This window comes from Myxine glutinosa, chromosome 1, assembly GCF_964187855.1.
Source record: "Myxine glutinosa chromosome 1, kmMyxGlut1.1, whole genome shotgun sequence".
In the NCBI taxonomy this organism is placed as follows: Eukaryota; Metazoa; Chordata; class Myxini; order Myxiniformes; family Myxinidae; genus Myxine; species Myxine glutinosa.
Window position 1 is genome coordinate 188,444,997 of NC_136261.1, and position 12,375 is coordinate 188,457,371.

The following is a 12,375-nucleotide window of genomic DNA, read 5'->3' on the forward strand; positions in this document are numbered from 1 at the left end:
GAGAGGGGAAAATAAGGTAATGGAATAACCGTGCCGTCTCTCCAATTAAGCGTACTCTCCCAGTGTTTGTAACGTTAGTGTTACCTTAACTCACCAGAGATGTGTTTCCTAAATACAAAGTAGGTTCCAAGATTCTGCACATGATTCTTACCTCTGGAGGAACCTGCAGCACAAAAAGTGAAAACGCAATCACAAACTTTTATGTGGAATTTGGATGGTGGTGCCCATCCCAAAAACGACCCTGAGGGCATCGAGTCAACGGCAGCATTTAGACTGGCATCACATTGAGACTTTACTTGGTGGGATGTGCAGACCCCCTCTATGAATGTCATTGAGGAACCAGCTGGGATTTTAAAGACAATAGGAAATTCTCAATAGGCACAGTGGAAATTCTCCCAAGATTACACAAGTTTTCATAATATTAGAAACCCAATCCTTAATATTGCTGCTTTCGTACCGAGTAGAGTGAAAAGCCGATGTAGAGGAAACCAGACGAATGTGATGATCTCCGCATAGCCCGTCTGTGCTTCTGCATTAGGGCGACGACCAGGGTACAGCCAGCTCCTGGCCAAGCACAGTCATCGTCAACCTCGGTCAGGCTCAGCTGGAACTGTGGGTTGACCCAGACGGTAGCTGTAGGGCCCAGAATGGCAGTTGGGTTTTAGGTCTGTAGTGCTAGAAAATGAAGTCATCGGAGAATTTAAAACATCAGCAATTGAGCGGTCCAGGCCTGTCCCACCGTTGAACTTCCTGCAGCCTCCGGCCGAGCATCCGGCCACCCAGCGGCCTTGATGAAATGAGAGAACCCAGCGTGAGGTGCCCGTACTGTCTGGACTAAAACTGCAAATTTCCATGTTCGTGAAGTTCTTCATGAAGTCCTCAAAAGACATCCTACAAAATGTGGAGGAGGAAATGGTCCATTCAAAGAGGCGTGAGAATGTTAACTTAGTTCACCAACAACAATTGTATTTCTGCATAGTAAAGTAATGTAGATAATATGAGTTCCTTCACAAGGAAATGCTCCTATAAATCCTCCTCCTACAAGGTCCTGTAAATGCTGAGCATCAAGCAAGGAAGCAGCACATACCAATTTTTAATCTTTGGTATTAGCTCGGCTGAGGTGCGAACCTCCCAGACTCAGAGCAGACACTCTAACCATTAGGCCACCGAGTCTGGAATAGTACTGCAGCATATTTTGAGCCTGTCTCATCTGTCCATCAGAATCTATCCTTATAAGCAAGGATGAGTCATTTACAGTCTCTGTCCTTTCAATATACTTATCCTGGATATTTAAATGGCCAGACATGCTGGGAAAACAGGATTACGATTGGCTCTACAGTAGCAACGGCTCAGATCCCAGGCTATATGGTCTACCTAAGATCTACAAGCAGAATTTTCTAGAGACCCACTGTATAATCTGTCAATACCGACTATCTAGCACTTATTAGCATGCGTCATCAGCCGGTCAGACTGGTAAGACGCAGTCTCACCCTATCGTAGATAAGACCTGAAAATAGGGGTGGGGGGGGGGGGGGGGGGGGTTGTATACAAGATCGAGGCTCACGTAAGAACTAACATTGATCACAAAAAGACAAACTGACACATAAAACATAAGATAAAGGGAGCGGGAGACAAGATGGGGAGAGAGAGGGAAGCACACAAGTACAACAACAGCAAGCAGGGACATCGGGAGATCTGTGGGAGGGAGAGGGCTTGGGGGGAGGAGGCATGGGAAGGGGTGGGGTGGGGTGGGAGAGGTATAAAAAAACATGGACACTGCAAGGACTTCCAGGAAAGAAGTCGGTATTTCAAAAAAGTGGATTTGGGGTGAATTACAGGGTTAGAAGAGATCAAGGTTTTGGATCGCTTAACAAACTCACCTATCTATTTCCTTGTACTAGATGTTTGGTCTCTTGAATTTCTAGCTCTCACCATCAGCCATGACCTTTACTGCACCAACCCTAGAGCAAAGATGGCCTATATAAACCAGCCGCAGACTGGGAATCCTCTGCAGAACCAATTATTTCCTTGGTAAATCAGAATTACTCACAGTCTACAAAGCCTTTGTTTGTGGCTCAATGGAGTCCTGCTCTCCACGACGGGCTGGTACCCCAGCATCACATATCTTTCTCTTGGATTTTGCAGAATCTAAAGCTCTCAAACCTATTGGAATCTCCCTTGATGAGGCCGAAGCACTGGGTCTGTTGCTCTCACATTGCAGGCAGGAGGGTGGTCTCTCTGTTTTCTGCAATGTATTTTCTGATATCGCTCCATCTCTCAGTCCTCTGACCCTCCCTATTTACTCCGGTATACATATGTTCTTCCAGATACCCCATCCTGGTAAGGCTTCCATATTCCAGGCTGTCTGCACACTTCAACTGTTTTATTCCTTGCTTATCCCATCTATAAAACCACCTTCCAGTGGTTGTCTGTGTCACTCTTTCCTCAAGGGCTTCAAGCCAGCAATGCTCCACAATCTCTTGTCATCCCCAATTCTGACCTATGATCTTTATTAACCCGTTAACCTTTCTTAACCCAACCATCTTACTTGCTAGTTTCAGTGTTTCCTCCCATCCTCCCTCTTGTTTTTTCCTGTTTGTTCATTCACTTGATGCTTGTCCCACTGTTATTTCTGCCTTGCTCCTCCATGAGCGTTGCTCTTGTCAAGAAGAAGGAAAAAAATCAGTTTTAGGCAAGAGATGGAGAAAGACTGTAAACTGTTTTTTGGGGCAGAGAAGTATACTGTTCAATGGAATACTGCTCTCCCCTCTGGGCCGGTGCTCCTGCCTCACACAGAGCTCGGCTTCACGCTGTTGAAACCAAAGCTTTCAGAATCATTGGAATCTCTTGCGATGAAGCTAACTCCGAGGGCCTTTCACTCACTCACAGCAGGCAGGTTGGTGGTCTTTCTGTCTTCTACCGACTCCTCTCCGGCCTTGCTCCCCCAGCTCTGTCTGTGCCCTGTCCCCCAAATATTCCTACAGGTCGCACAAGATCTGCCAGCAACCCTCTTATGGTTAAACTGCCAAAATCAAGACTCTCTGTTCACCTTCACTCTTTCATTCCCCTTTTCTCCCGCCTCTGGAACAAACTCCCTCACTCTCTTCAATCCCATTCCTCCCTCCAGGTCTTTAAAACAGCTGTTCACCACCATCTCTTATCTTCTCCCATCCAAAACCTTGATCTTTTCTACGCCCGTTAATTCACCCCAGATCCACTTTTTTGAAATACCGACTTCTTTCCAGGAAGTCCTTGCAGTGTCCATGTGTTTTTTTTACCTCTTCCACCACCCCCCCCCCCTTCCCATGCATTATCCCCCCAAGCCCTCTCCCTCCCACAGATCTCCGATGTCCCTGCTCTCCATCTTGTCTCCCGCTCCCTTTATCATATGTTTTATGTGTCAGTTTGTCTTTTTGTGATCAATGTTAGCTCTTACACGAGCCTCCATCTTGTATACAAAAAAACCTGTCGGCTCAATAAGGAAGTCAGTATACAGAACAGAACAATAAGGAAGTCAGTATACAGAACACAATCTTTCACTTTTTTCACTTTTTACAATTTCTTTCTTTCACTTTTTACAATCTAGGATGATGCTTATTGGTAATTTCCAACTGATCGAAAGGTTTTTTGATAAAATATGCTTTCTCTCTCTTCCTCTTTCCATGGTGTAGAATGTAGATGCAATATGTAGATATCCCCAAACGACTCCCCAAGTTCATTTTCACTGAAAAGGTATCAGGTGATAAATCACGTGTTTTTGTATGTAATTGTCTTATTTAGGTGGATTAGGCAACACAGAATGCTACAGAATACCAGAATTCGCCATCCTCCGCTTGCTGTAATCGCAGACGACACTTCTCCTCATGGGAAACCATCATCCATTGCTTCGACCTGAAGACCAAAATAATATGATCATATATTAAGGAAACAGATTATTTTAATTGAAAGCTGAAGGCACCACCAATTTGTGTAGATCCCCAGCAGACAAGGTTCAAATCCGACGTCTTTACCACCGAGTGTTCTTCAGCTGGGACTGTACAAGCATCATGTTCCATTGGTTAGGTATCCTTCTAAAGTATCCTCCTAAAAAGGGACATGTAAGGATGCATCACATGACTGCAATCTGCAAATGATGAGCATCCTGGTTTTCAACAGTCATGAGTGTCTTTGTATGTGTCAGCGTCAAAGGTTCATTTGAAGTTTCCAACAAAACTAGCGGGAGTTGGGAAGATCCATATTATAACTGATGCTGCAGGAACTAATGCCGAGTGACCACAAAAACTGGTCCCAACATTGCCTCCAATAACTTTCTCCATAATAATGATATCCTCTTACTTTTTGCAGGTGCACAAAGCAGAGTTCGTGTATATTCAGCAGATTTAGACAAGATAGCCACAATTTCTCAACATGTCATGGACAACCAAATAAAAATCGTTTTCAGTCGAAATCTACCTGGGAACAAAATCCTTCAAGAAAACTCAAACGGAGTTCAGGGTTAGATGCTTAATCAAGTACAACGTCTATCGAAGCCACAATCCATAGATGATCTCAAAACACAATAACAGACAAAATCCATTAAATCACCGCAGCTGGATGTTTCAGAGTAATAAACAATTTTTCCCGTCGAACCCAAGTTTGCCTGCAGCGTAGAGGCGGACATCTGGAGACTGAGCTCTAACTTCAATAAAATCAATGGCATTAAAGATATCCATCTGAAACTTTCCATAGTGATCATGTGAAGCAAATGTTTACCAAAGAACGTGTCATTTGTTAAGAAAAAATAAAGAAAATTTATTAAATCGTTCGGGTAGCATTTTTTGTGGTCACACGTGTATAGAGCTTCCAGGCAGGTAAAGACCTGGAAAGACCTATAAAGATGATCGTAACTTTGCGATAAATGGCCACAAAAACGACGTCAAGTCTCACCATCTAATTATTGCTGTCAAGTGATATTCCCTCCTCCTTGGAATGGTATTTAATACCTCGAACATATGATGCTTTGCACAATCCAAGATGACTCCATCTTTTAAAATGGGTCGAAACATCGGGCCTGAACCTTATCTGTGCAACTACACTAGTCGGTGGAGACTTCAGTTTTGAATACGAAGCTTCCCAACTACAATGCGTTTTTTGCAAGATAATTTTAACCAAACGACATTCTAACCAGCCATACTGCAAATGAACTTCACAAAAACTCAACTATACACATTTCCTGTCCAGTGCTCTGTATTCCCAAACATATGGTATTGCCACGGGTAAAACATCAAGCGGTTCTATGTTAAAGAGAAACTAAAATAAAAATTTAAAACGGGGAATAATAAGACGTGATCATGAAAGAATTTGCCATTCCACATCTATATAATAACTAGAGCAATGCGACTGTGTCGCCAATATGCCTCCACGTAGTCCCTGCCCATGACAATGGGTGGATGCCATCGTTCACTGTCCTAAAAATAAACAAGTTTGATTTAAATCCATTCAGCTGTTTTCAAGTATCACATTTTCACCAGCCATGATAGGTTTGACATCAATCGGTGAAGCAGTTTCAGAGAAGGATTTTTTTTTTAAATATCGGCTTTCAAGCTAATATGGCTGCCAACCTATAAGAAATATGACATCAAAAATGTACATTCTGCATATGTATGGGTAAGGATCATGTTTGTGAAGTTTCGTGTTGATCTGATAAGGTTCGTTTTTCTATCAAAGATGGCTACCAAACCACGTGGCCTACGACGTCATCGTTTTTTAAACTATATGCAGCAATGGCGTTAGATAACATTTGTATTGTTTCACATCGATAAGGTAAGCGGTTTCTGAGATATAATTATTTAATATTTTCCTTCAATCCAATATGGCTGCCGCACAATGTGGCCGATGACGTTTTTGTGATCAAATTTTAATCGCCATGCCTAATCAATGACACACATAAAGTTTCGAGTCGATCGCTTTGGTGGTTTGGGGGAAAATGTTTTTAAAAGGTTTTAGGTTGAATCCAATATGGTTGCCAAACCATGTGACCTATGACGTCATAACTTTAATATTTCAATACAAATGGGTTATCGATCATGTGCATGCAATTTCAGATTTTTAAGATAAGGAATTCGATTAAAACATTTTTGGATGGTATACCACTTCACCTGTGATGTCATCATTATCATGCTTTTGTTCCCCATTAGGAATACTTGACAATGTGCCAAGTTTCAATTTTTTCCATTCAGCGGTTTCCGAGAAATTATTTTTTAATTATTGCGTTAATCCAAAATGGCTGCCATACCACGTGATCAATGACATCACAATTATCGCAAAGCCATTCTACATGGGTGTCACTCCTACCCTGAACGTCTCGTTTCAATCGGACATGTGGTTGCTGAGAAAAACGAGGTTTAGGCCGAACGGACGGACGGACGGACGGACAACCCGAAAACATAATGCCTCCGGCCACCTTCGGGGGTGGAGGCATAAAAATATACCTTTAATCCAGGTGATAATGTTCACCTTACTAAATGTCACTGCAATTTCAATGGAGGCATGAGCCTCATCTTACCTTCATTGGGTGCTAATGGTTTTTTTAAAACTTGGCTTCACGCGTCGTCACAAACCCTGAGCCTTCTTATGATGTTATTATATAAGGTCATAATTGCATAATTGCATCATATTGCATCATAATTTCTCGATATCCACCCTTACCTGTCATTCCAAGCACCTGCATATTCTTGGTAACCCCAAGGATTCCGTAAGCGGACCAACTGCACTTGGTGGCCTTCCACACACACCTGGGCGAGGGAAATAGAACACGTGCAAAGTCATCTTGATTGCTGATTGGAAATCTCAATGGATATTATTCCGCATTTCGATCCCAATTTGAGTTGTTGTCGCATTGAATCTTTCGGAAGTGTGTAGATCAGACCTCTATACATACATGCAAATGTTTCAACGTAAAAACACTAAAGGTAAATTTTGCAAGTTAAATACGGTATTATATTGACTTCCAAGGCTAAATTGATCTTCCGTATTATTGTGATTGAAATTTATGGAGGTGGATGCAGTACACGACAAACTCTGGATGGCTTTCCCGTGCCTGATATTACTTACATCGTCCCAGATAGCAATGGCAATATCAACGCTGGCAATATATACTGTACGTGTCGTGCGAATTAAATAACCCATTTTGTCCTCCGGTCATGTGATGCACTGGTTCACATATCACATGGTGTTGGCCTAATGGTTAGGATGGCGGGCTTGGGATCCTAAGGTCCTGAGTTTGAATCCCGTTGAATTAACGCCAGGTGGGGTTGACTCAGTCTGTCATCCTTGGTTATAGATAACTGGTTAACCAGATCGGTGGTCTTAATATGACGTCATCGGTGGTCTTTGCCAATCGGCGCTCTGCTTCCTCCTTGGCCTTCTTTCCACCAATCAGCGGGTAGCTTCTTGCTCTGCACTGGCCAATCACGAGTCCCTTCTTACCCTGGCCTTCCCGTTAGTCAACTTCCGCAGATAACTGGTTATAGAGAGGCATTGCATCAGAGGCCACAGAAAAATGATGCAACCAGCAGCCGGGTGGCTGCACACGAACCACCCACTGGTTCACATCACTGGTATCCAAGAGCACAGTGTTGAAAATTATGAATAAATGTTATTGATGTATTATGAAAAGAGGAAGAAGAACATCGGCCTGCAGAATTGTGATACGTACCGAATCAACACCTAGGATGGCGTATGCATGTCCCATGACCAGTCCCATGTTGTTCACTTGACCAGTCTCACCAGGATGACTTGTCTGTGGGGAATGGAGTCACTCAGTCGCAAGTGCACGACTTTATGCAAATGGGGTCAACTTCCACTGCAGGAGATAACTCGGTGAGCATTTGATTGTGTCCAATAAAAAACCAGAATGGATAACTTTCCTCCAGATTTCTGACCCATTATATGATCAAAAAAACAACAATTAATATGACCAGTCAGTGCATTCAAAGCATGCAGTAGAAAGAGGATTTGTGTCATCATGATCATCTGTCAGTATCATCATCATGCTGCCTATACCTACCTTAAGTCTGAAGCATAACAGCATCACCATGGGTATGTACACTCACCACTGAGCTGTGTAGCCTGGGTTGGAATCTTGACCGAGCTGTAAACTGTTTTACATGTAAAATGAGGCATCAAAGTGCTGTAGTCACTTCTAGTTTTCCATGCATTGTTTTCTACATGAACAGACGGTGCAGGCAGAATCGATTCACCAAGCTTGTTCCTCACATACTGACGCGCTCCTAGTGGGCGTGGTTTAAAACCAGGAATAACCAATGAACTCTGCGTACGAGAGGACAAAGCACGAGGACGAAGAAGAAGAGGCCCTTGTTTTTTACGCGGACTCTCTCCTCTCGAGGGGTTTTGAGCTAAAAGTCATGATAACGTGGAGTGGTAAACACTCTACTTCACGGTTATTTGGTTTCCCTTGGGACTACCAGCAGAGTTATACTTCAACCACCCATTCACTGCTCATGATAACCTGAAAAACTTCTCTATTTCCCAGGTTTATTTTTTTCTTCCGCCATTTTAGATCGCCTTTTGCCGGTGGAATATCCATTTTGTTTAACCACCGCTCTGGTTACCCGGGAGTATTGGTATTTTCGCCTCCTGTAAATCGACATTTCACGACAGGTTTACCGGCCGAGACCTTCGACCGGCTTCTGGGGAGCATTGGCTGCGTCTCGGTGGAACATCCACCTTTACTCCCGTTTCGCCACGTTCCTCGAGCGTAATGGAGACGACAGATTGCCAGGAAGCGTCTAACCAGCATATAACGACACGTGAGCAGAAATTCATGCAGATAATAATTTCTACAGCGTGTCCGTCCCTTGGATGGATGTTAAACTGGCGTCCCGTCAGCTGGCGTTAGTTTGTGGACGTTAAAGATCCCACGCTGTACTTTTTATTTTTTTTGCATACAAGATCGAGGCTCGTGTAAGAGCTGACATCAATCACAAAAAAGCAAACAGACACATGAAACATACAATAAAGGGAGCGGGAGACAAGATGGTGAGAGAGAGAGAAGCACACAAGTGCAACAGTAAAAAGCAGGGACATCGGGAGATTTGTGGGAGAGAGGGCTTGGGGGGAGGTGGCATGGGAAGGGGGTAGGGGGTGGGTATAAAACACATGGACACTGCTAGGACTTCCAGGACAGAAGTCGGTATTTCAAAAAAAGTGGACCTGGGGTGGGCGTTTGGAGTCGGCGAGCTATCTCTGACACCCTGAACATAATCCAATTCCTGCTCTAACCTACAGGGGGCATTGCATCAACAGCGAAGCTGCACCCCAGCAAATGATGCTACTCACAACCATGTACTGCAAATGAAGGTAGAAAACGAAGTCATTATAAGGATTCCATAGTTGATTAATTTACCCTGTGAAGCTCATCACTCCATTGCAGTAAATATGCCATTAGTCAAGACAGGAATTTGCACAAGATGAACATTTCTATGACAAATATTTATCCATAGACAAAAATTGATGGAGGGAAAAAAGCACTGGCAAGAGGAAAGTCAATGTATAGACAAATAGAGTAGATGTGATGATTTAGTGCTGTGGTTCCCAACCTGGGGGCCATGGTGTATTTCTCGGGGGGCCATGGGGTAATTTGCCAGAGGCAATGCAAAATGAATTCCGGGATCTCCGAAACGATTCTTTTGCCAAAGACACATTCGAAAAGAAGAGCTTGACGGAGTTTTGGGTGGGAATGGGTCGCTACCCTAATATCAGCCAGATAGCTATCTGAGTGCTTCTGCCATTCTCGTCTACCAATCTCTGCGAAGTGGGGTTTTCCACGCTTTTGAATATCAAATCGAAACAGCGTAATCGGCTCTACGTGGAAGATGACCTCCGCTGTGCCCTGACTGTGACAACCACGGATACCTCAATTGGTAGCTAAAATGCAATTTCAGCCATCCCACTGAGTTTTTAATTCACTTTTACGGCGCATGCACCGCGTCCCTAGTTTTGATTACCTGAGTTGTTGTCGAATTGAGTTTCTTTTTGTGAGATTATAACACACTGCATTAAATACAGACAAAACAGAGGTTTTTAGTTTTCACATATTCTTGACTTGGAACCTTTTCATACTGTTTTCTTGTGTGATAGTTCTATTTTATGCTGTCCATAGTGTTGCTACTGATAATATTAAAATCTCATATCAAACATGCATCATTCGAGCGACGTTGCTTTGTTTGCTTCTTCCAAAAACGATGTAGTTGGGAGCCAGTAAGGAACAGAAAAAACGAAGAAACTAAATGTTCATGTTGGCTACTTGGAATTCCTCATTTTCTGTGTAATATATAATTTACCAATTCTCATACAAACAAAATAGCCAATTAAAGGAAAAAAACACCTCTCAGAATGCACCACAGAGCATCTAAAATCAAAACATTTCTGGGGGGCGTGCCCCCAGACCCCTCTAGCTGGCTTACACGTGCTCCGCCACTCGACCCTCGCGAAAGGGAGGGGGGTGCTGGGGATATGCTCTAGGAGCCAAGGAGGCCATACACACAAAAAAGGTTGGGATGAACCCCTGATTTAGTGTGTGGTCATGTGTTGCCTGGTGCAACATGGTGTTGGCTTAGCAGTTAGGGTGCCGGCTTGGGATTCTAGGATCCTGGGTTTGAATCCCGGTCGATCACTGAATTAACACCAGGGGGGTTGACTCAGCCTGTTATCCTTCCTAGGTCGGCAAATGGAGTACCAGCTCACTGGTAATTCCCTGTGTGTCGCAAGAGGCGACTAACAGGGTTTGGCGGCAGGAATGGCATCCGGCCGTGGCCCCTTCTGTGGGGAAAAATGGCCTCTCAAGGTCGTGTGTGTTCATGCCTTGATGGAAAAAGGTCGTGTGTGTTCATGCCTTGATGGAAAAAGGTCGTGTGTGTTCATGCCTTGATGAAGCAGGCCAGCAGGGAGGCACCACTCAATGCAGACAACACCGTACTCCAGAGGAGATGCTGAGTTTGAGTCCGCAAAACATACGACTCTCCCACACCTCCCGTAAAGTCCTCCATTGCTTCAGTGATCTTCCCAGAACGAAGAGCATCGTAAGATCCATTTACCCTGGGATCATTACAGCAAATCAGAAATCGATCAAACAGTTGACTTAGTAACTCAGAATTAGCTTGTTTAGTGTCCACACAATGCGACCAAAAATCATGGAACAATCTACAATTTCACTGACATTGCATAGCAAATCTGGATGTGCAACCAACTAATATCCTGCATCACTTCACCTTATCCTAAAAAAAGCCCTGCCTCCTTCCTTGCTGTAACATCTACTCCCTGTTTGTGATAAGCTCGATGTGGGATTCTCCACCCCTCCTCCTTTAGCATATGCTTTAGTTATTAATTTTATGCCTCCGCCGATGAAATTATGTTTTCGGGTTGTTCGTCCAGCTGTCCGTCCGGGTGTCTGTGCGTCCATGATAGGTTTTCGTTACCGCGATAACTTAAGAGTGGCTGAAGGGATCTAGGTCAAACTTGGCACAGGTATGTATAATAAGGCAAAGATGAATTAATTAGATTTCGGCATCAAAGGTCAAAGGTTAGAGGTCCCATAAGATAAAAATTCTGTTACCAGGCTAACTCGTGAACCAGTAATGGGATTTTGACCAAATTTGGTATAAGTATATTTTATGATGCAAAGATTAACTCATTTTATTTTGGTATCAAGAGGTCAAAGGTCAGAGGTCCCATAAGATAAAAAATTCTGTTACCAGGCTAACTCGTGAACCAGTAATGGGATTTTGACCAAATTTGGTATAAGTATATTTTATGATGCAAAGATGAACACATTTTATTTTGGTATCAAGAGGTCAAAGGTCAGAGGTCCCATAAGATAAAAAATTCTGTTACCAGGCTAACTCGTGAACCAGTAATGGGATTTTGACCAAATTTGGTATAAGTATATTTTATAATGCAAAGATGAACTCATTTTATTTTGGTATCAAGAAGTCAAAGGTCAGAGTCTGTAATAGGTTTTCGTTACCACAATAACTTAAGAATGGCTGAAGGGAACTAAGTCAAACTTGGTACAAGTATGTATAATGACGTAAAGCTGAACTTATTAGATTATGGGGTCAAGATGTCAAAGGTCAGAAGTCCCATTAGGTTAAAAAAATTGTTACTGCACTAACTTGTGAACCAGTGATGGGATTTTGACCAAACTTGGTATAAGTATATTTTATGATGCAAAGATTAACTCATTGTATTTCGGCGTCAAAGGTCAAAGGTCTTGTCAGGTAAAAATGTGTTACATGAGAACAGCAGAAGGGATTTAAATCAAACTTGGTACAAGTATGTATTATGATGTAATAAAGTTGGCGGAGGCATATCGGT

The 12,375-nt window shown here is 43.1% G+C and overlaps 1 protein-coding gene across 1 annotated transcript in view; it reads right to left on the bottom strand.

Moving 5' to 3' along the window:
- Window positions 1–12,375, bottom strand: part of LOC137433456 (calpain-1 catalytic subunit-like) — a 38,245-nt gene that overhangs the window by 14,912 nt on the left and 10,958 nt on the right. The window contains exons 5-11 of the mRNA XM_078772306.1: window positions 10,926–11,097; window positions 7,697–7,780; window positions 6,688–6,773; window positions 3,814–3,891; window positions 740–891; window positions 458–633; window positions 152–163 (exon numbers count right to left, since the gene is read on the bottom strand). Of these exons, the coding sequence (XP_078628432.1) occupies window positions 152–163; window positions 458–633; window positions 740–891; window positions 3,814–3,891; window positions 6,688–6,773; window positions 7,697–7,780; window positions 10,926–11,097 (760 nt within the window). The remainder of the gene's footprint in view (window positions 1–151; window positions 164–457; window positions 634–739; window positions 892–3,813; window positions 3,892–6,687; window positions 6,774–7,696; window positions 7,781–10,925; window positions 11,098–12,375) is intronic.